Source organism: Pinus tabuliformis, chromosome 2_2 (genome assembly GCF_031772625.1).
Source record: "Pinus tabuliformis cultivar Carrire ecotype Pingquan chromosome 2_2, CPIR1, whole genome shotgun sequence".
Taxonomy (NCBI): domain Eukaryota; kingdom Viridiplantae; phylum Streptophyta; class Pinopsida; order Pinales; family Pinaceae; genus Pinus; species Pinus tabuliformis.
This window is the reverse complement of record NC_142300.1, coordinates 1,048,863,575-1,048,886,457: the sequence shown is the minus strand read 5'-3', so window position 1 is coordinate 1,048,886,457 and position 22,883 is coordinate 1,048,863,575. Positions and strand designations below refer to the sequence as shown.

At 35.3% G+C, this 22,883-nt stretch overlaps 1 protein-coding gene and 1 long non-coding RNA gene across 2 annotated transcripts; both read left to right on the top strand.

Annotated features, from left to right (window-relative positions):
* Positions 1 to 581: 581 nt before the first annotated feature.
* LOC149196971 (uncharacterized) lies at positions 582 to 2,012 on the top strand. Its single transcript, XR_016254697.1, has 2 exons — positions 582 to 842; positions 1,110 to 2,012. It is a non-coding gene; the product is annotated as an uncharacterized LOC149196971 (long non-coding RNA).
* A 9,373-nt stretch (positions 2,013 to 11,385) lies between these two features.
* Positions 11,386 to 11,976, top strand: LOC149196970 (putative UPF0481 protein At3g02645). The gene has a single exon (XM_089408516.1). It carries the CDS (start codon positions 11,386 to 11,388, stop codon positions 11,974 to 11,976), a length of 591 nt encoding a protein of 196 aa, XP_089264642.1.
* Positions 11,977 to 22,883: the final 10,907 nt, after the last annotated feature.

Sequence of the window (22,883 nt, the reverse complement as noted above, 5' to 3'; positions counted from 1 at the left end):
GTGAAGCACATAGAGAGGAACCATCGTTTGAAGAACCAGCGAGAGGACGTGGTGGTTCACGTGGTGATCGAGGACACGTGATGGGATTTCAGAAAAGGAGACCGTCAGATTCCATTTCTGTGAACACCCTCTGTTCATTAATGGTATATATAACGATTACCTCTATTCATTGTAAGTATATATAATAATTATTTCTATTCATGAAAGTACATGTGTTCTTATCTCTATTATCACTATTCAGGAAAATACATCAATTCTTCAATTTTCTATACGGGTGATACCTTTTGCATTCAAACTGAGTGTAGCAGAGAATAATGCCAATACAAAGCAAGACATAAAGTGTGGTGTGTTATTGAGTTGCGCTTAGCTCAGCAGAGTAGAATGCTGCTACAGGGCAGAGCATCTTGGGTAGTGGGTTGATTTAGCATTGCACCTGGTTGATTTGTCCTTTTTCATTTCTGCTTTTTCTTTCTTTTGTGGATGCTTTAGCAATGTCCATCGTTATTTCCCTCTTTTTGCTTGTAGCCATTTCGTGGGTTTTGGGTTTTATTTTTTTGGGTTTTTGTTTTTGACTGTTTAGATAATGGTATTTTTTGTTTTTAACTGTTTTGTTTTGGGTTTTTTCTTCTCTCTGGGAGATGAGACGATATGTTGGCTTGGCTACACCCTATAGCTGTGGTTCATGTACTTCCCACATGTTGTGCAACAGTTAAAAGAGGTATGCACTCTTTCTTTGGAGTTTATTTTTGGGTGTGTGCAGGTGTCGAAAGATTGCAGAGGAGCTCCAGTGAAGACTTCGGACTATGTTGCTAACATTCAACTTTGGAAGATAATCATTGCATGTATTTCGCATATACTTTATATTTAGATATGCTTTATACTTGACTCTACTTTAGTTGCTAAAGAATTTATGTTGTAAAGATTACAATAGCTAAATGAAATAAATCGAGTAAAACCATCTATTCCACTAGCTAGCTACATCATTCTTAACCAAATCCCAAGTGGCTTTCCCTCACTACTTACCAAATTTTAAATTGACTTTCGCCTTTACATGATTATTTCTCTCAAAAAGTTCAGGCTTCATTTTTATTTTTCATGAAAACGTGCAGGGAAATGGTGAGCATGTTCCCTTGGCAGATTGATAGTTGGCTGTCTTCAAGCTCATACTGTTGCTTAGCTACCATGGTATTGATCCAGTAAGTCTGTTGATGTTCAGCACCAACCTACTTCGATTCTGTTACTTACCTAATTCTGGAGGCAAGGACCCAGATAAGTTAGCAAATGGAATATGTAAAGCCTCCATCTTTGACAAGTTACTGAGCTGCCATAGATTCCCGCTTGCGTAAGAATTGTGCCCGGTCATCATATCCCTGAGCTCTGTTGGGATTGAACCAGTGATCTCATTGAAGGAGGAGCACAATTGAACCAGTGATCTCATTGAAGGAGGAGCACAATTGAACCAGTGATCTCATTGAAGGAGGAGCACAATTGCGAAAGATAATACTGCAAATTCATTTCAACGACATTACGTGTCCTATGAAATTAGACAAAAATGGAGACTTGATGGGATCTACTTTTGAGATTATCAACGTAGCTAGTACACACATCCAGAACAGTGGTTACTGGTCAAACCGAACCAGCTTATCGGTCACCCCTCCAAAAATTACAGCCACCATCAGTGACTATCAATATCATATAAAGCCAAAATTGTCTGATATTATATGGCCCGGTGAAAGTGAAACTACGGCGCGGGATTGGGCCCGTGGAAAGGAACTTGCTATTGGTTTGCCTAGAAAGACAGGCTACTAAGAATTTGTAAAAGTGAATGGTAGCAACCCGATGAAAGGATTTTGTGTTGATGCGTTTATTGTTGTAGTGAAATTGCTGCCCTATTTTTGGTACACATTTAAACCTTGTGGAACAGGGAATTCTGCACCCAATCACGATGTTTTTAACGTGTAAAATGCAATGGGTTACCACACTGCCATATTGTTTCATGCAGGTTTTCTTTCTCTACGATGTTCTTGAAGCATGGTGACTAATATTTCTGCTCTTTTTTTATCCTCAGGGATTTTAGCTTCCCTCTCAAAACATTGGTTTTCTTTACATTTGATGGTATTGATGTGCTTAAAATGCATGATTCTGATGAAGACTTTGAGAGAATGATGAAGCTTCACTACGTAGGCAGTAAATGAAAGGTATTTGTGGAAATAAATTTAGGTGCCCACGTTGTTGCAAGTGTCCTATATAAGTTGTGAAAACAAATATTCATAGTGTTTCATACTTTGGAAAATGAGAGTAATTTGGATTTTATGTTTCTGTTTCTTTCATAAGATTAAATTCTGGTGCTAAATGGTTCTTGTTAGGGAGCTTTCTGTACATATATTTTTGCAACTCTGTTTTTATTTTTCCATTATTTCATATATAAGAGAACTTCAACATGTGTTTTTTTTTTATTTTTTTTTAAGAACAAAATGGATTTAAAGAAATTATATAGTTTTTTAAAAATGAATAGGGAAGATGCTCTCTATGCATAGCTGGAAAGCGTCTTCTTGGAGACAGGGTCAAATGCAGTTATGCATGGTCTCATTTAGCAGTCTAAAAGGGGGCAGTTTAATATAATTTTACATATCAAAGTTTTTATTTTTCATCATTTCATATATAAGAGAACTTTAACATGTGTTTTATTTATTGTATTTTTAGAACAAAATGGATTTAAAGAAATTATCTCGTTTTTCAAAAATGAATATGGAAGATTCTATCTATGCATAGTTGGAAAGCATTTTGTTTTTCAAAAAAGAATATGGAAGATGCTATCTATGCATAGTTGGAAAGCATCTTGTATCTATGCATCGCTAGAAAGCGTCTTCTTGGATACAGGGTTAAATGCAGTTATGCATGGTCTCATTTAGTAGTCTAAAAGGGGGCAGGGTAATATAATTTTACATATCAAAGTTTTGTTGGGATTTAAATGTGCTAAAGAATTGATAATGTATAGAGATGAATAAGAAACTATTTGAGAAATGGAACTCTTAATACGTCATCTATCTTATCATGGGCATGTTCAAGATTGAGCTTTCTTTGAGGTAGGTTGAGTCACTTGCTATTTTAGGGTTATTTGAGATCAATGACAGGTAGAACATGTTTATACCTATTTTATTTATATGATTACATTTCTATATAAATTTTAATCACTTGCACAATTTCATTCAATAGATATGTCATTTTTAGATGCCTGATTCTATCTTAACTACTAGTTAATCTCAATGATTTATGCTTCAATGGGTTTAATACCAATTTGAGAATAGGCATCTATGCAGGACATTTAATTGAATTCCTACTGAAATAGGTAGATAATGTATCAATCATTAAATTAATGTAATTGGACGTTGCCTTGTCTATGAATGCTTGAGAACTTTAAAAAATGCATGAAAAAAGTTTCAAAAGAGTTTGAGAACTTCGATGTGAGAATGAGTTATAATAGGATATGTAATAGAAGAGTTGTAATAATATTTCAAGTATATCTCCAAATTTACAAATTTCTCCAGTGGCCAAGTTTGTTTATCAGGGAAGATTCTTTTCGACAAACTTTGCAGGTGGGGATTGAGGGTGATCAGAATGAAATCCAAATGGGGCAACATCCCATTTCCTCATTACCTTTGGTCAGTTGTCAACTTGTCAGCAATAACAACCAAAAAGGACCGAAAAGGATTTCAGAAGAAGCGAGGTAAATTGGAAAAAAATTAGATTGGACCAAATTCATAATTAGGAAACCTTAATTATAAGGATTTTCTGGTTGTCGTGCTTTTTTTCCCAGATATTTGTTTAATTGAGTTATGTTATTACTATTTTCTATCTCTTTTCTCTATTTTTTAATTGAATTCCTATAGAGATAGGCGTAGATAATGTATCACTCATTATTTTTTTCCCAGATATTTGTTTAATTGAGTTATGTTATTACTATTTTCTATCTCTTTTCTCTATTTTTTAATTGAATTCCTATAGAGATAGGCATAGATAATGTATCACTCATTAAATTAATGTAATTGGACGTTGCCTTGTCTATGAATGCTTGAAAAATGTTTGAAAACTTTAAAAAATGCATGAAAAAAGTTTCAAAAGAGTTTGAGTTGTAAGAGGATATGTAATAGAAAATTTATAATAATATTTAAAGTATATCTCCAAATTTGCAAATTTCTCCAGTGGCAGAGTTTGTTCATCTGGCAAGATTCTTTCCAACAAGCTTTGCAGGTGGGGATTGAGGAAGATCAGAAAAAGCAATAAGTCAAATACATGAATAACCAGACAGCCCCTTTACCACAAGAGAACACATATCTATATCGGTTTATTAATAATGATATGAATATAAATATCAAAATTTAACAATTAATAACAAAAGCCATATATATATATATATATATATATATAGTATATTTTAATATTTAATTTTTAGAAACTGATTTATTTGTATTTCATTTAAATTAATATTAAATTTAAGTTTATTAATATTTATAATTGCATTAATAATAATATGAATATAAATATCAAAATTTGATAATTAATAACAAAGGCCAAAGAAGCAGTAAAGAGGATGAGTTTCACAATTTGATTTATATTTGATTGATTTGATTTTCACAAATAGATTGATATTTGATTAATTTGATTTTTACAAATAAATTGATTTTACAAATGGTGCAGTGCGGTAGGGTTAGAATACAATCAAGGGAAAATTGATTGAGCCTCAACCAGAAAATTTTCTTTTGAGCCTCAAAAACAAACTTGATGAAACCAATTTGCTACATTTGTCCTTCACATATGGGATATGAAAACCTTCATCTTAGATCTCTCGGATTTATACACCATTTCAACAGATTGTACAACAATAAAATTTACGGTGAACATGATTGTGAAATCAATCACAATTGTTGTGGCGGGTTGGAACAAATGAAAATATAAGGCTGGTGCATTTTTAGGTTACACAAAATGTTTTCAAGGTTGGAGTTGATCACATTAATTTGTAATACTTGTTTACAGTTTGCCAGAAAATCTAAATGAGCAAGTTGGTTATAAATTTTATTTTATAGTAAAAGGATGGTGGCTTGAAATTATGCTCAACAATAAACAATAATTAAAAAAAATCAATCATTGTTATATTAAACATTTTCATAGGTTATATTTTTTTATCTTTCCCTGAAATATAAAACAATTATTCTTTAATTATTTCTTAAAATATAAAAAAATAATATATAAATCAAAAATGGTGGTCAAAAATTGTGTTAATGTTTTTTAATCTTTGTTATATGAAACTTTTCCATTCATTCATTATAATATGAAAGAAAAATATGTGATTTTTCATAATATTACATATTCATAAATTTTGTGAGATGAATAAAAAAACCAATTGATCTATTATTTAAATTATGATATTAAACTGTGGCTCTTTACTGGTTTAAAAAATTAAACCCTAAATTTATTAATATAATTTTTTATTTGTATATTTTAATGTTTAATTTTTAAGAAACTAATGTATTTGTATTTTATTTAAATTAATATTAAATTTAAGTTTATTAATACTTATAATTACATTAATAATATTAATTCCTTGAGCCTCAAAAACAAACTCGATGAAACCAATTTTGCTACATTCGTCCTTCACATATGGGATATGAAAACCTTCATCTTAGATCTCTCGGATTGGCAATGTGAAAATATAAGGGTGGTGCATTTTTAGGTTACACAAAATGCTTTTAAGGTTGGAGTTAATCACATTAATTTGTAATACTAGTTATTTATAAATTTTACTTTATAGTAAAATGGTCATGGCTTGAAATTATGCTAGACAATAATTAAAGAAAAATAATCATTGTTTTTTTTCATAAGAAAAAAAAGCGGAATTCTATTATATTGGTATATCTGAATTACATAACAGAAAGTCTAGAGTTGATTCAACAACTCAGAATGCAGAAATAACCTTCATAGTGCAATAATAAAACTAAATCCATGGAGACTGTAGTCATGGGAATTCTGGAAATAAGGTAGTACGAAAGTAGGGCAATACTTACATAACAGAAAGAGCTTGAGCGATAGAGTAAATAAAAAAACCGGGGAATGGTACATACTAGAGCCAGATGTATGGAAGAGAGAGTTATGTACCCGGAAGATCGAAATCCTAAATATGGTACCTTAGTTCCCCCACTGCAATTGTCATTTCCCATTTACCAACTTGTGATTGAAGTCCTTTCTTTGATAGTTCATCTGCCTGTGTATGTTGGGACCTATTCACATGTTTTATTGCAAAATCCTTTCTTGATGACCATAGGGATTCTATTCTGTTCATCCATCCAGATAGATAGTGATTTTCTATGGAAAGCTTGGCATTAACATGATGTATAATGATTTTGGAATTTCCATAGATCTGCAACGACTCAATATTTAAGAAGATACTGATTTGAAGAAGCCCTGTTAGTTCCATAGCTTCCGCCTTGTTGTTTGATCCTTCACCTCCATTCCAATATATGGCAACATGCTGATCCTCCTTTGTGACAATGTAGACTCCACAAGTACATATTCCATTTTGAGCAGCCCCATCAAAATAAGCTCTAGGAATGTTCGTCGGACAAGGAGAATAAGAATGTTCCTTAGTCTTAGCTTTCTTCTGCTGTGAGCTGTAAGGAGAAATAGAGTGGTACTGAGAGATGATGTTTTCAAAGACAGATTTATAACTATCCTTGCCATTTTGAAATAGAGACTTGTTCCTCCATTTCCAGATAGACCATAAAGCAATTAAAGGAACAAGTCGCCAGCTCTCTTTTGGATTACTCCACCAGATAAGTGCATCTTTTATAGAAGGATGTGATATATTTGTGAAACCAAAGTAAGTGGCCAGGTCCCTCCATAGCTCCTGGGAGTGAACACATTTTAGGAAAATGTGAAGATTGTTTTCTCCCTCTGCTTTGCAGATTAAGCAAATAGTCGGACCATGCCAATTCCTCTTTTGTAGGTTGTCCCATGTTAGATTTTCATTATGAAAAACTAGCCAAGCAAATATGATAATCTTATATGGAGTGCCAGATTTCCAAAAGGAAATGGGGAAAATGATTGCAGGAAGAGAAATATGAGTTTTTAGAAGTGTTAAATAAATATCTTTCACATAGACATTCAGCTTACCCTTGGCCCCCTTACAGATAAGATAATCTTCCGATTTAGATTTACATATACCCCTATTCCGCATTGACCAGATTAGATGATTCCACTGCTGAGCAAGAAGACCATTTAGGCCTAGTGCAGAGGCATTTTTCCATATGGGAAAGGGACCCTGCCACATATCAATGACCTGCCCCCAGAAGAAGATACCATTACGATGGAGAAACTAAAGTAGCTGTTGATATCAAGGTACGATGGAGGGATGCAAGAGGGGCAAGTGGCAGCCCATATGTGTTAAGGGTATGAGTCATGGCCTAGAAAACTGGCCTCGCACAAATACATTAATGGCAGCATTAACTCTGCCTTCCCTGCTTCTGGTTATAGGCACGATGGCGCTCCATTTCATTCTCATTGTTGTTGTTCTATCGTTTGCATTCGGCTCCATCAAGGTCGCAGTATTGGGCGACTCTCCGAGCGACAGTTCGCCCACCTGCTTCCTGTCGACACTGGTGCATGCTGAGAGTTCTTCCCTGTTGGTCTTGCTCTGTAGGGCTATATGCGACTTTACCTTCTCCGGCCTCCATTCAGCTCCAGTTCTTGATGCTTACTGCTTCTCTCAGGCTCAGACTTCGGCTCTCTCGGTGCATTCGCCCTTCAGTCGTTTATCCGCCTTCCCTCCTCCGTTTAACAGTCCCCATCCCATAAAAAAGCCAAAAGAAAGGCTGAGAATGATCAGCAAGCGTGGCGGTTCACGTGGTTGAGCCACCACCTAGCACTCCTCCACCACTGTGGACCCCTCTGAAGATGCGTCGGTCGTTCCAGTTGCCAGAAGTGGCAGAAGTCGGGGTCGAGGGCATGATAGAAGCGAGGCCTGTATGCATCACGTGCATCCCACTGCCCGCTTCCGCATACCTTGTTCACTGGCAAATTCCTCCTTCATCGTATCTGTGACTATCGAAAGGTGTGAGCACAACTCGGGTTCGGGAGTAGTTCAACAAAGGGCTACGGAGGAACAGGGGTTGGCAAGTCAAATTGTCATCCCGCGCCAAGACACCGGAAGCATTCCTACTACGCACTCTGAGGCCAATGTCGGCCCTAGCACGAGAGGAGAGCCTTCAAGCTCTGCGGTCCATTCTTCTGACTCCATGGACTCCGGTCAATTTGGGTGCCGAGTTTTAGAGGAACAACCGTCTACCTCATATGAAGATTGAGCCAGTCGGTGCCTCTGGTTTTATGGTTTTGCCTCCGAAGACGAAGCTCACCTCCTTTTCGATTCACAGGGTTCATGCTTGTCTCAGGCCTTTGTTTATGATACAGGTCGGGGTCTGTTTATGTTTCTGTTTATGTAAAAATCGGTCCTTGAAACAACAGTGTTTTATTCAGTCCGGTATCGCTATTTGGGTCAGTTTTTTGATTATGTCTGGTATGTTCAATGTTCCTTGAAATTATTCTCTCTGATGTAAGTCATTTTGATGGTTCTACAGTCAGGATGTCAAGTTTTTCTGCCATATGCCAACCTCATGGCATGAATTCTCGAGGCCAGCCTCGCTGTAACTTTTTTGTATGAATATAAGAGTAGACTAATTGAAAAAATATATATATATATATAAAAAGATGGTGGTCAAAAATTGTGTTAATGTTTTTTAATCTTTGTTATATGAAACATTTTCATAGATTATAATATTGTTTGATGATCCATTATAATGTGAAAGAAAAATATGTGATTTTTCATAATATTACATATTCATAAATTTTGTGAGATGAATAAAAAAACCAATTGATCTATTATTTAAATTATGATATTAAATTATGGCTCTTTACTGGTTTAAAAAATTAAATCCTAAATTTATTAATATAATTTTTTATTTATTTAAATTAATATTAAATTTAAGTTTATTAATACTTATAATTACATTAATAATATTAATAATGATATGAATATAAATATCAAAAATTGATAATTAATAACAAAGGCCGAAGAAATATTTTTTTTTTGTATATTTTAATATTTAATTTCTAGAAACTAATTTATTTGTATTTCATTTAAATTAATATTATATTTAAGTTTATTAATACTTATAATTACATTAATAATAATATGAATATAAATATCAAAATTTGATAATTAATAACAAAGGCCAAAGATTTTTTTTTTTGGTGAATTATAATGGGAATGTGGTTGTTCGACCTCATGGTTATGAAACTCTTAGTTTTGAAGAAATCAATGTGATGAAGCTCATCAAGAAGGTTGTTGGTTCCAAATACTCTCTTGACAACAAAAAATAAATAACCATGGCCACCCGATTGAGTAGCATAAGCATAATTGAGAGCACAGACTTTCAAAAGCTGATAAAGCTTGCATTTGGAATAATAATTAATCTAATAATTCTTGCAAGTCTTCTACACCTACTTCCAATATGTTGAATGAGACTCTACCCTAAAATTGAGCTATACTTAGTTAATTTAGTTATATTTCCACTCATTTCTCCAATGTGAGATGTCAGCTATACTTATTTAATTTAGTTATATTTCCACTCATTTCTCCATTGTGAGATGTCAGCTATACTTATTTAATTTAGTTATATTTCCACTCATTTCTCCATTGTGAGATGTCAACGATACTTATTTAATTTAGTTATATTTCCACTCATTTCTCCATTCCAGTACTATGCCCCTTCCTTCCACTGCCCCTTCCTTCCACTACTTCAAATCTTCTTCTAGGGCTAGTTTGGCTATTCAGACAGCCTCTAGCTGCTTAGAAGATTGATCTGTAATTTTCCTACTCTTCTGTAATTTTCCTACTCTTCTCCAGATCCTTCGACTACTTCAAATATTCTTCTAGGGCTACTTTGGCTATTCAGACAGCCTCTAGCTACTCAGAAGATTGATCTGTAATTTTCCTACTCTTCTCGAGATCTGAATTCACCGCATTTAACATCTACAAGGCTTCCTATTCCTTGATATTAACATGCTCCACCTAGGCAAGGACCTTTTCTATTCTTTTACTTGCATGTTCTTTGGCCTCTTATTCTTTCTTGTATAGCAAATCATACCCTTCTTTTGTAATTGACACAAAATTGTCATCTGATTTCTTAGAAGAAGCTCATTTTCTTTGTCCAGAAGAGGATCTTTGACAATAGAAATTTTCATATTAGCACTTTGTGCATCTTCTTTTGCTGCAATGATCTCAGTTTTAACTTCTTCAAGGGAATCTAATAATTTAGTTGCATTTTCTTTGGCTATGTTAACCTCAACTTTGGTGCATTAGACAACTTCAACTCAATATCCTTGACATTGGTCAATTCTTTCTTCAACAAGTGAACCTCTTCATTAGCCTTACTTGCCATTGCAAATGCTTATTTGGCTTTAGATTCCCATTTTGCAGCAATAGCTTCCTCTTCATCCTCAACCATTCAACGTGATGCATATGTCGAATCGAGAGCCTCTTTCAGAAAACATATCTCTGCAGACAATTCCTATGCTTTTTTGGCATTGGCCTTTGAAGCATTCACTGTGTCCATGCCTTGTTTAGCTGTCATGTCCTTACAATCCATCGCAATGGAGATGTTTTTCTCGACCCATTGAAGCTCTTGATGTGCAGATTGCAAGGAAACCACATCAAAAGCATGTTGTCTCTACACAGCTTCAAGTTCAGACTGTCAGCCTTGATCCCTCTTCTGAGCAGCCTCCTTGATCCCTCTTATGAGCAGCCTCAATTATGTCCTACTCAAGCTCATCGGTCGACAACTTCTCACTCTTACATTTCTTTAGTGCTCTCTTCAGAACCACACAAGACTCACTCAATCTCAAATTGACTTCATCTAATACCCTCTTATAAAGAAGTTGATCAGAACTATTGCTTGGTTGAAGTTTATGAGATTCATATGCAATATTAATTCAATAATTAATAAAAAAATATAGTCTTACACACCCTCATTCAACTTCAGTTTATAAACATTAGAATTTCAATTTTGCTACATCTCTCCATCTTATTTATATGGTTTCTCAATTTATGCCACGTCTCCATCTTATTTAGATGGTTTCTTAATTTATGCCACACCTCTCCATCTTATTTAGATTGTTTCTTCATTTATGCCTTACGGTGTTTCCTTTGCAACATTTGGTGCAAATGCTAGTTTAGATTTCTTGCACGAGGCCATTATATATCAGTTTTCCGATGTTGAGCCATATCAAGCTGAGCATCCCCTCTCAATTAAAAGTTGTATTGGCTATTGCCTTCTAATGCTCCAAGGCAAACATAAAGCACTGGATGCTGACTGCGAAAGCATCCCTACTGCAGTAGAACTAAAAAATGCTGGGATCAAATTTCGACCATGCAATGGAGGCATAAGTGGGATTACGTTCGACCAGAAGAGGGCCATAATTTATCTTCCTGTGGTCTATATCACATACGGCACAGAGGTACTATTCCGTAACTTAATCGCTTGGGAGATGTGCAAGCCATCAGAACGCAATTTCGTGAGTAGTTACGTGAATCTCATGGACGACTTGATCGACTCGCGAGAAGACGTGGCATTGCTCAGATCAATGGGAATCCTTACAAAACTGATTGGGAGTGACAAAGAGGTTGCCGACCTATTCAACGGTTTATGCAAGGATGTTGGGATCGCGAATATGGCGGATCTCTTTGTCCCATTGAAAGAAAGTGTGAATAAGCACTACAGAGATAAAATTAGGGTCCAGTTTGCAGAGCTTGTGCGGGACCATTTCTCATCGTACTGGAAAGCTTTAGCAACGGTGGGGGCAATTGCTATACTGGGTCTCGCCATTGTTCAAACAATCTTCACAATTAAATCGGCACTTAAGAAGTAGCCTCTTTGCTGTTTTTTTCTTCGAAATAGATGTGTGATTTATAGTCGGTTGATGATTTGCAATTTGGATCAGATGTATCACCATCCTAGTTCTAGTTGGTTTAAGCGAAGTGTACTCCAATGTTCCTCCCGGCGCTCCCTTTTTGTTCTTACCTGCTGGTTCCTATGGTCGTGGAGGAACGACAGTATTTTCAAGAATTCTGACAGGCCTTTGGCCTCCATTTTGACTTCTATAATGGGCTTCTTGCCCCCCTTGGTTTAAGCTCAGGCGCTTTTCCTTCATATCTGCCATATGAAGAGCAATTTTTTTCTCTGCAATATGATCCCTCCAATTGGTCGTTTCGGGCTTTTCAGCTATCCGGGATCCTCAATTGGCTTTCATCTGGACTTATACATTTTATGTGGTTTCTTATGCTTTTCATGCTCCTCATTTTCATATGGACCAATATTTTGATGGACTCTTTGTTGGACTGTTCCCAACAGTTCTCACTCAGCATTCAGCATGTATTTAGATCTTTATATTTTCTTAATATAATCCATTATGATTTTCTCTCTGAAAAAAAGAAGTGTACTTGGTTGGTTTAAGCGAAGTGTACTTAGTTGGTTTAAGATAGGGAGCTTTGTAGATAGATTAAGTAATTTGAGCTTGGTTCAGGTTGGCCATAGTATGTATCGAACTTGTCAGATGATGTATCTGACCGAATATTATTCACATAATTTCGTAGTGTTTGTTTAGTATTCTCCACTTCTAAATATTTTCTGTGAAAAAACATTAATATAATACAAGTATGTACTAGCTATATTCGTGTATATTGGTTACAAATTTGCCAGAAATTATTAACAAAATTATATTATAAAATTTAGAGTTATCATTGTAATATTAACGCTTCAAAAAATTACATACAAATTCTGAAAATAAAATAAAATGTTTTCAACTCATTCATATAAACCATATATAAATAAATTTATTATACTTATATAAGAAAATGAAATTAAAAAATTAAAAAAATTCATTTATACCAACAAAAAACAATAAAAATAAGCAAAAAATTATTATCTCATTCATACAATCAAAAAAAATGTTAGTTTTATTATATTTATTGGAGAACTTCAAATATTTTAGTTTGATTATTATACTATCGTAAATTATGTTTTATAAGGAAATTAGTAAATCTCAATTTTTAATTTTTAAGTTTCATATTTTAATCCTCCAGATTTAAGCTTCATGTTTTAATCCTCCCGATTTAAGCGGAAATGTGTCGAGTGCAATACTGTGTTATTTAAGTCGAGATAGAGATAGGGATTTTTCTAATCAGTTCAAATAAATATTATGAGTGAGTTTATATTTATCTGGTTGAGTTTACATTTATCTTATTGAGTCTCAACAACATAGGTCATTTTCTTCCTATGTTGCAATTGTCTTGGGGTGTTATTGTTGTGGGTGTTGTATAAGATTATTTTTATTTTTTATGACGTTATTTGAATATGTATATATAAAATTAAATTAAATTTTTAATATAGTTTCAAAAATTAAGTAAATATCATTAATATGTAGATTGTAAAATAATAATTATTTAATATTTACATATAAAAAATTAAAAAAAATACTAGTCACATTTAAACGCTAATGTACACTATATATATAATTATAATATTTTTAAAACATATAGTTGTGATATTTTTAATGCAAATACATTTAAGTAGTGCTAATACTTAAATGAACTGTGCAATATTCAAAAAAAATTATATAATATTAACCGTAAGAAAAATATAACAATTTTAAAAAACAATATCCTATAATTTTTCAAAAATCACTTTCATAAATATATAAAATAAAATAAATTATTATAAAAATGTAAGTATATTTTAAAAAACTAATAATCTCATTATATATGTTGGTGGACGTTGGTTTTCCTACACGAGTTGAAGCGATGACAAATACCATGCCATGAACAGGTATAAACCTACCCCCACAGTTGCAGGATTTACAAGCAGCTTCTAAGCTATACCTTGTCAACGTTATGCTTAATCATTGTTTGAGGAGCTATGTTATCTCGTATACTACAATATCCTTGACACTTCAAAACCTTCATCCTGAAATATAAGAAGAGAGGGAATCCCATTCAGCAGTAAAAAAATTACCATTCAGCATTCAAAATTGATTTTTGCCAATTTTCATTCATTTTTCGCCGGATGGTATCATGTTTCTAAGGAGAGGAAGAAAAACAAACACACCAAACACTTCAAGCCAAAAGTAAATGTTCAATGTATATATCCTTTTAACAATTTACTCGCTGGCCAGGCTTTAATTCCCATGACTATGTCACGTCAATAAATTGAACACAGTGTCTATATATATAATTTTGTGGAGTGGCATAAATAAAAGATTGAAAACCATTAGATTTTAAATAAGTATTATATGTAATTTTGTTATTTAGTACTGTTTTTTTTGGCGTAAAAAGTGACTAATCAATTTTATATTGATTCTTTTATGTTTTAAAAATTTACAGTATTAGTGTTGTTATACACATCACTATTTTAATGTATAAAGCATGTAATTATGTTTTCACTATATAAAATATACAGCTAAACTTGATAACATATAGAATGTAGATGAAGCTTATATCATAAATGTGTTGGGCCAAAATATTTTATTGATTTATTTTTTTAGTGTTTTTAATATATAAAATGTTAAAAATAGCTTTTATATACGGTTAGTATGTTCAATTATTTGATCATTTCTTTTTATAATAAAAAATTAATCCTCTGTAAAAGGTATCATATATCACGTTGACCGCGGTTGCGCACAGAGGTAAGTAAGATGTCTTTGTTGGTAGCAAAGGTGTGATATGCGCAGCAAGCCAAGGAAGGTGCATGAATGGTTCTAACACATGGGAGGTGTAATGAGTGCTCCCCTTGGAACCCTGTTTTAACATGTAGCTTGGAACGGAACACATGAGAAAAGATGCATCACAAGCTATAGAAGGAAGGAGAACCAACAGTCCAACAAGTTAAATGATAGTAAAAAACATATTCATGAAACGTGTTGGCTCTGTTATATTAAGAATGAAAGTTCCAATCATACAGTGAAAATGACCAACCACTAGTCCCGATAATGGAACATTACAGTTACTGCACCTACTTCTCCAAATAGATGTACTAGCTCTGCACTGGGAGAAGCCAAGGCTCATTACAATACTCTCCAAGATTTGTTAAATACACCTATCGGAAGCTTGGCTTACTAAAAATCGTACAATAAGTTATAAGTTACTATAAATAGCAAAGGCTAGTGACCCTTGACATTCCCCGTGACTATCCATCTACACACAAACTCTTCAATTACTCTAAGACTGTTACATTCAACTATCGACACTTGAAGTTCCACTTTACAAGATGTTACTACAAATGCACATTACCCATGTGAGACAAAATAGGCTTCAGCGAGCCATGCAAGACATCACTTGAATCAGACAAGTGTGGGAAGACCAACTCTTCAAAATCCTACGACGGTTGAGTAAACTCAAAGACATCATTGTAATATTAACATCTTCAAAAAATTGCATGTTGCATCTGGGTAAACTAACATGTTGCAACTCATTCATTAAACCATATAAACTAAATTTATTATGACTTGAAAGAAAATGATGGTGTATGTATTATCGTCAAATTGCATTTGCTACCACATCAACTCGTCAAAATGAAGCAAAAAATTATTATCTGATTCATTGAATCAAAAATATGTTAGTTTGATTATATTTATTGCACAACTTCAAATATTTGAGTTTGATGTTTATGCACGTAAATTATGTTTTACAATGAAATCAGGACTTCTCAGTTTTTCTTTTTGGGAGTTTCATATTTTAATCCTCCAATTTAAGCTTCATGTTTTAATCCTCCCTATTTAAGCGGAAATGTGTGGAGTGCAATACTGTTTATTTAAGTCGAGATAAGATGATTTTTTCTCCTCAGTTCAATTAAATATTATGAGTGAGACAACTATTTATCACGGTACCAAATATGTAATACAAGTCCTCATGACAACATAGGGACATACTTCATCCAGTATTGCCTTCTTTATCTCCACTTTGGCGGACGCTGTAACAAGATTCTCCTCCCTTCTTCGCCGTCTATAACTCGTTAGCTATTCACTCGTTCTCTACTATTAAGAAGCGAACACTCGAGCTAGTGGTTTCAAAAATTGGTAGCATCAACATATCCTGCTGGATGCTTGTAACATCGAATTGATCACTTATTCCTCAAACTACATGGAGATTGTGGACATCCTAGTAGACATTGTGCAATTGCACAAATCTATGTGCACTCGTCGAATGATATGTTGTGCATCTCTTCTTTTTATCTCCAAATCTTAGTATCTCCTTGGTGCTTGGGACTTTCTTTCTTCCAGATCCGTTGAAGCTAGTGGGCTGACCTATTGGTCGTAAGGGTGAACTGGTGGAATCTTCAAAATTCCTTCTATAAATTAAACCTGGTGGGAGAAATTCACCGTCAGGTTCATAAAAGATTTCCTGATAAGTTTTTCAATAACTGATTTTCAGGGGTAAATATCATCTAGTAAAATAACAACTTTGAATGTTCAAATTCGAAGTATGTTTGCGTAAATGAACAACAGTTTCAGAAAGAGGTTCCTGGACAACTTCAGGTTTAGATGTACTTCTGTTTGAAGCGGGATAGATTCTGGATTAACTTCTGGTTGAACTAATTCACAGTTCAAAAGTAATTTCTTGTTGAGCAACTTCAAGTTGAGGATCAACTTGTTGTTGAACAATTATGGTTACTCTTTCACTAGGATCATTGCTAATGTCCTATAATTGTAAACTTTTAGAAATAGATGGGCCAGAAATACTTGGAGAAACCTTCATCCGGAAATATAAGAATAGATGGGAATCCCATTCAGAGTAAAAAAATTAGGATTCAGCATTCAAAATTGATTTTAGCCAATTTTCATTCATTTTTCGAAGGATGGTATCATGTTTATAAGGAGAGGAAGAAAAACAAACAATGAAACATTCCCAAAAGTAAATGTAATGTATACTATCCTTTTAACAAGGTACTGCGGCCACCTTTATTCCCATGACTATGTCACGTCAATAAATTGAACAACAGTGTCTATATATACAATTTTGTGGAGTGGCATAAATCAAAGATGGAAAACCACTAGATTTTAAATAAGTATTATATGTAATTTTGTTATTTAGTACTGTTTTTTTTGGCGTAAAAAGTGACTAATCAATTTTATATTGATTCTTTTATGTTTTAAAAATTTACAGTATTAGTGTTGTTATACACATCACTATTTTAATGTATAAAGCATGTAATTATGTTTTCACTATATAAAATATACAGCTAAACTTGATAACATATAGAATGTAGATGAAGCTTATATCATAAATGTGTTGGGCCAAAATATTTTATTGATTTATTTTCTTAGTGTTTTTAATATATAAAATGTTAAAAATAGCTTTTATATACTGTTAGTATGTTCAATTATTTGATCATTTCTTTTTATAATAAAAAATTAATCCTCTGTAAAAGGTATCATATATCACGTTGACCGCGGTTGCGCACAGAGGTAAGTAAGATGTCTTTGTTGGTAGCAAAGGTGTGATATGCGCAGCAAGCCAAGGAAGGTGCATGAATGGTTCTAACACATGGGAGGTGTAATGAGTGCTCCCCTTGGAAACCTGTTTTAACATGTAGCTTGGAACGGAACACATGAGAAAAGATGCATCACAAGCTAGAAGGAAGGAGAACCAACAGTCCAACAAGTTAAATGAAATAAAATAACAACATATTCATGAAACGTGCTGGCTCTGTTATATTAAGAAGTGAAAGTTCCAATCATACAGTACAAAAATGACCAACCACTAGTCCCGATAATGGAACATTACAGTTACTGCTACCTACTTCTCCAAATAGATGTACTAGCTCTGCACTGTGGAGAAGCCAAGGCTCATTACAATACTCTCCAAGATTTCTTTAAGATACACCTATCGGAAGCTTGGCTTACTAAAAATCCGTACAATAAGTTATAAGTTACTATAAATAGCAAAGGGTAGGGTGACCCTTGACATTCCCCTTTGTGACTATCCATCTACACACATGACTCTTCAATTACTCTAAGACTGTTACATTCAACTATCGACACTTGAAGTTCCACTTTACAAGATGTTACATACAATATGCACATGTACCCATGTGAGACAAAATAGGCTTCAGCGAGCCATGCAAGACATCACTATGAATCAGACAAGTGTGGGAAGACCAACTCTTCAAAATCCTCACGACGGTTGACAGTGGCAAACTCATGCCAAGCTTGGTAGTCCGCGATGGTGTCCATGTACTATGAGGTGACATCTTTATGGAAATGAACTCTTGCCTCTGTTGCATCTGGGTACACTAACTTGGCTCCTCTGTCCAACTTGTTTGATTGCATGCACATCATTATCTTGAGTGCGGCTGGACCAATGACATACTAATGCATGGTGTATGTATTGATCGTCAAATCTGCGCTGGTTGCTATGCACATCAACTCGTCAAAGTGCAAGTTCAACTCCTATCAGACTTGACCCTTTGTCTTTGCATTGGTGAGTGTCCCAATAGATGGAATCACATGTGCACACACAACAAAATCCAAGCTTCTGAACAACCGTGCACGGGAAGCCTACAAACTAGTGATGAGTTGTGGGAGTTCCTCATAGTGTCGGATCTAACTCTAGATGCATGCCTTTAACTCAACCACCATGGGCTTCATCATCTTGGGCAAGTATAACGGGGCTCCCTAGTATCTAATTTTCCATGTTTGCATGCGGTTGACATCAATATGCAAGTTTGACAAGATATATGCTCTCCTAGCACAACACTATTGCAAACTATTGAGATGGACAACTGCCTTATGCACGGTACCAAATATGTAATACAACGTCCGCATGACTGTCTCAAGGGACGATACTTCATCCAGTATTGCCTTCTTTATCTCCACTTTGGCGGACGCTGTAACAAGTTCTCCTCCCTTCTTCGCCGTCTATAACTCCTTAGCTATTCACTCGTTCTCTACTATTAAGAAGCGAACACTCGAGCTAGTGGCTTCGGCATATGCTCTGGTAGCATCAACCTATCCTGCTGGATGCTTGTGAACATCGAATATGATCACTTATTCCTCAAACTACACAGGAGATGTGTGGACATCCAGAGTAGACACTCTGTGCAATTGCACAAATCTATGTTGCGACTCGTCGAATGATATGTTGTGCATCTCTTCTTCCGGATTATCTCCAAGGATCTTAGTATCTCCTTGGTCGCTTGGGACTTTCTCTTCTTCCAGATCCGGTGAAGCTGGTGGGCTGACCTCTTGGTCGTAAGGGTCGACCTCTTGGTGGAATCTTCTTCCAATTCCTCCTCTATAGCAATTAAACCTGGTGGGAGAACTTCACCGTCAGGTTCGTAAAAGATTTCTGGTGTTGATAAAGTTGAAGTTTCAATAGTTACTGATCTCTGAGGGGTAACCGGTTGATCATTTTCTAGTAAATTAACAACTTCTGAATGTTCAAATTCGAAGTGCAGATGTTTGCGTAAATGAACAACAGTTTCAGAAAGAGGTTCCTGAACAACTCCAGGTTCAGATGTAACTTCTGTTTGAATTGGGATAGATTCTGGATTAACTTCTGGTTGAACTAATTCAAGTTCAAAAGTAATTTCTTGCTGAGCAACTTCAAGTTGAGGATCAACTTGTTGTTGAACAATGTTGGTTACTCTTTCACTAGGATCATTGCTAATGTCCTCAGGTAATTGTGAAACTTTTTCAGAAATAGATGGGCCAGAAATAGTTGGAGTAACTGGAGTCTCGGTACTTTCCGAAATAGATGATTAAGCTAATTCAGATGAAGAACTAGGATTTCTTGATGTACTAGACTCAGTTAAGCGAGACCGCTTAGTCCGAATTAGTGTCGCTTCGGGAGGCAAAGGCGGTCTTATCGTTGTTCTCCACGAACAATGGGATAGGGGTTGATGTTCCTCCATGATTGCTGATTAATTTTATTATCAAAAAGGAAATTAAAAAAAAGGGGTATACTAGGCAAAAGGTTTACCAAGCAACTGTGAACTGCAGAATACCTTTTGGCGAACCAAGAAGTACGGGTAGACAATCTCCCCGAATGCTGTGTTTGGTGTATCACAGTTTACAAGGCAGCCGACTCGGTTACTTAAGGATGGATAGCAACCTATAGCTGTCCTCCCATATATACCCGAAGGTACGTGGAGGTCGAGTCTGTATAAGCATTGTCTAATGGAAAACCACACAATGAGAGCATTCCCATATACTTTATGTACTGTAACACTGCCCTATATACCCGAAGGTACGTGGACGAGCTACGATATACTCACATACGTGGAATGAGGTATCACGCTTGGGATGTATTGCAGACAAGTTAGCGACAACTGCTTTGTTTTATGACGCTGGAACATGTTTCTAACCTAGAACCACTAAATGTTCTCATTAATGACAATGCTCCATTAGTTAAATTGATGTTAATTTTAAGTTGATCTTGCTTAGAAATTTGCCTTTCAAGTTCGCCACGTGATGTATTCTGAAATTCCTAGGAATGCAACTATCATGATAAGCATTCTTTCCATTCAATTTAACAATGAAAATCCTAGCTACTTAGGGATACAGAAATCAAATTTCTTTTGATCAAAGAGGAAAGAGCACAATCTAAATGCAATTTCCCTACACTATTCCTATCAGCACACTCAAACTTTTTCAATGCAACATGCATGTATTTCTTTTCGATTCCCTTAATGTGAATATGAACAAAAAGAAAATATGCACACACAATCAATCAATCTTTCATATGAACGAAGACTTTTACTGCAGCTCAAATTCGAAGGAAGAGAAGACTTTACAACACTTTCTTTCGAATGAAGATTAATCAATTATATCCTAACTTTGACTATTGATCGATAATGACAAAGAAAACATGAAGAAACATTAATCAATCCTATCAAAGTTGGGCTAGACCAGGAGATAAAAACTCATTTTCTAAGACATAACGTTCATTGATCAATCAACAAACAGTCAAACAGAGAAAATTTGGCAAAAAACTCTTTCCAAAGGTGGGAAACTAATCCTAGGAGGATCAACGCAGCTCAGAGTAGGAGACAGTGCGCTTCAGAGCACTGTCCCTAAGCCAGGGATGCTCTGCAGTGCACTGTGTCCCTCACAAGCCTGCGCTGGTGACAGTAAGCCATTTCAAGAGGCATTTCGACACAGTTTTGACCAATTTTTCAATGTAAAAAACTGAATTACAATCGATGAACACAAATAAAGCCTACAAGGATGTCTTAGGAGGTGGATAAGCTACTAGGAAAGAGGATTCTTCCCCAGTGGAGTCGCCAATTTGTTTTGGAGAATTTAGCATCTACGGATAAACACTAATTCACTAGACAAGTAGTTGTGCCGAGAACAATAGTTTAAAGTGTTTTAGACTTTTCCTATAAACAATAGATAAGATGAGAAAATAGAAGGACTACCTGTAGTTCCGCTTTCCTCTCGTCTCCCTTGTATCGATTCCGTTGCTTCTTCCTGTACCTAATATGCTTGAGAAGTACCCTGTAAACACAACAGAAGACAAAAACCGATCAAAGCATACGATCCATTGAATATAAATGAAAAGAATTAGAAGCAATTCATACATATAAGCATTATGAAAGAACACAACATATGGAAAAAGGTTCAAACGCTTTATTAGATAGAAGAAGGAATTACAACCATTAATGTCTGATTCAAAGTCATTCCTCCAACTTGGATCCCATCCACATCATATCAAAAGTAAGACAAGCTTGTGGCATCACATCATTTGCTCCAAGGTCAAGTCTCATAGCAGCATTATCTCCTTATAATTCAACATAATCCAGCCACTGATCACTTAGATGAGTGGTCAATTTATAGGAAGATGTAGGAGGTTTTATCATTAATGGTGACATTAAATGGCCTTCCATACTTAGAATTAGTTCCATGGAGGAAAGGATGAGAGGATAGGATGCTCCTTAACTCATTCCTTATCCATTTTCGAGCTCATAAGAGTTGATAAGATAGGGAAACTTATAGATGACTCCAAAAGATAAGAATATTCCGCAAACCCTATGTGAATTTCGCTCATTCTCGCCCAGTGCAGGTGAAAGGAAGCCTAAGTGCTCTATATATCACCCTGGCAGTGGACTTAATTGCTTTGCAACGCACCTTCATAAGGGCTTACCTGTGCTGGTCCCTCTAGAGGCAATTTTTGGATGTCTTCAAGTCATGAAACTGTCTGGGAAGGAGGCATTCAAAGGGTTGACTTGTTTAGGGCATGAAATAACTAAATTTAGGGTTTGATGAGCCCTAAAAGACTGATCTGAATGTTGGGATTTTATGTGCCCAAATGGATCTGTAACACGTTGCTGCCAAGAAAATCTACCAAGCCTCCCATTGGTCAACCAAAGAGTTTGGTCAGGCAGAGACCCCAGACTTCACTCCTCCAAAAACTTGCACAGAAGCTGCCAACATGCACGCTTTCACTAACTAAAGAAATTTCATATACATGCTAGACAAAAACCCTCTTCCTGTCACTGCACTGTCCTAAAAGAATGCGTAGTTTTCTTAGCTAGCCACTCTGTCACCCAACCTGCTGCTCCTCCTAAAAACTTTGAAGTTTACATGGTTTTCTGCCAAGTTTCCCAACATCCCACTCAACCCAGAAACTGTGCAGGGATGTCTTGTAGGCCAACCTCCTAGCTCTGCGCAATTTTGGCCAACAGCCTCCCGCAGCCCGCTACGATCCTCCCTGAAGAATCTATGTAGTGTTCACTCCCAATGTCCCCTTATTGCCCACACTGTCTCCCTAGAAAAAATGC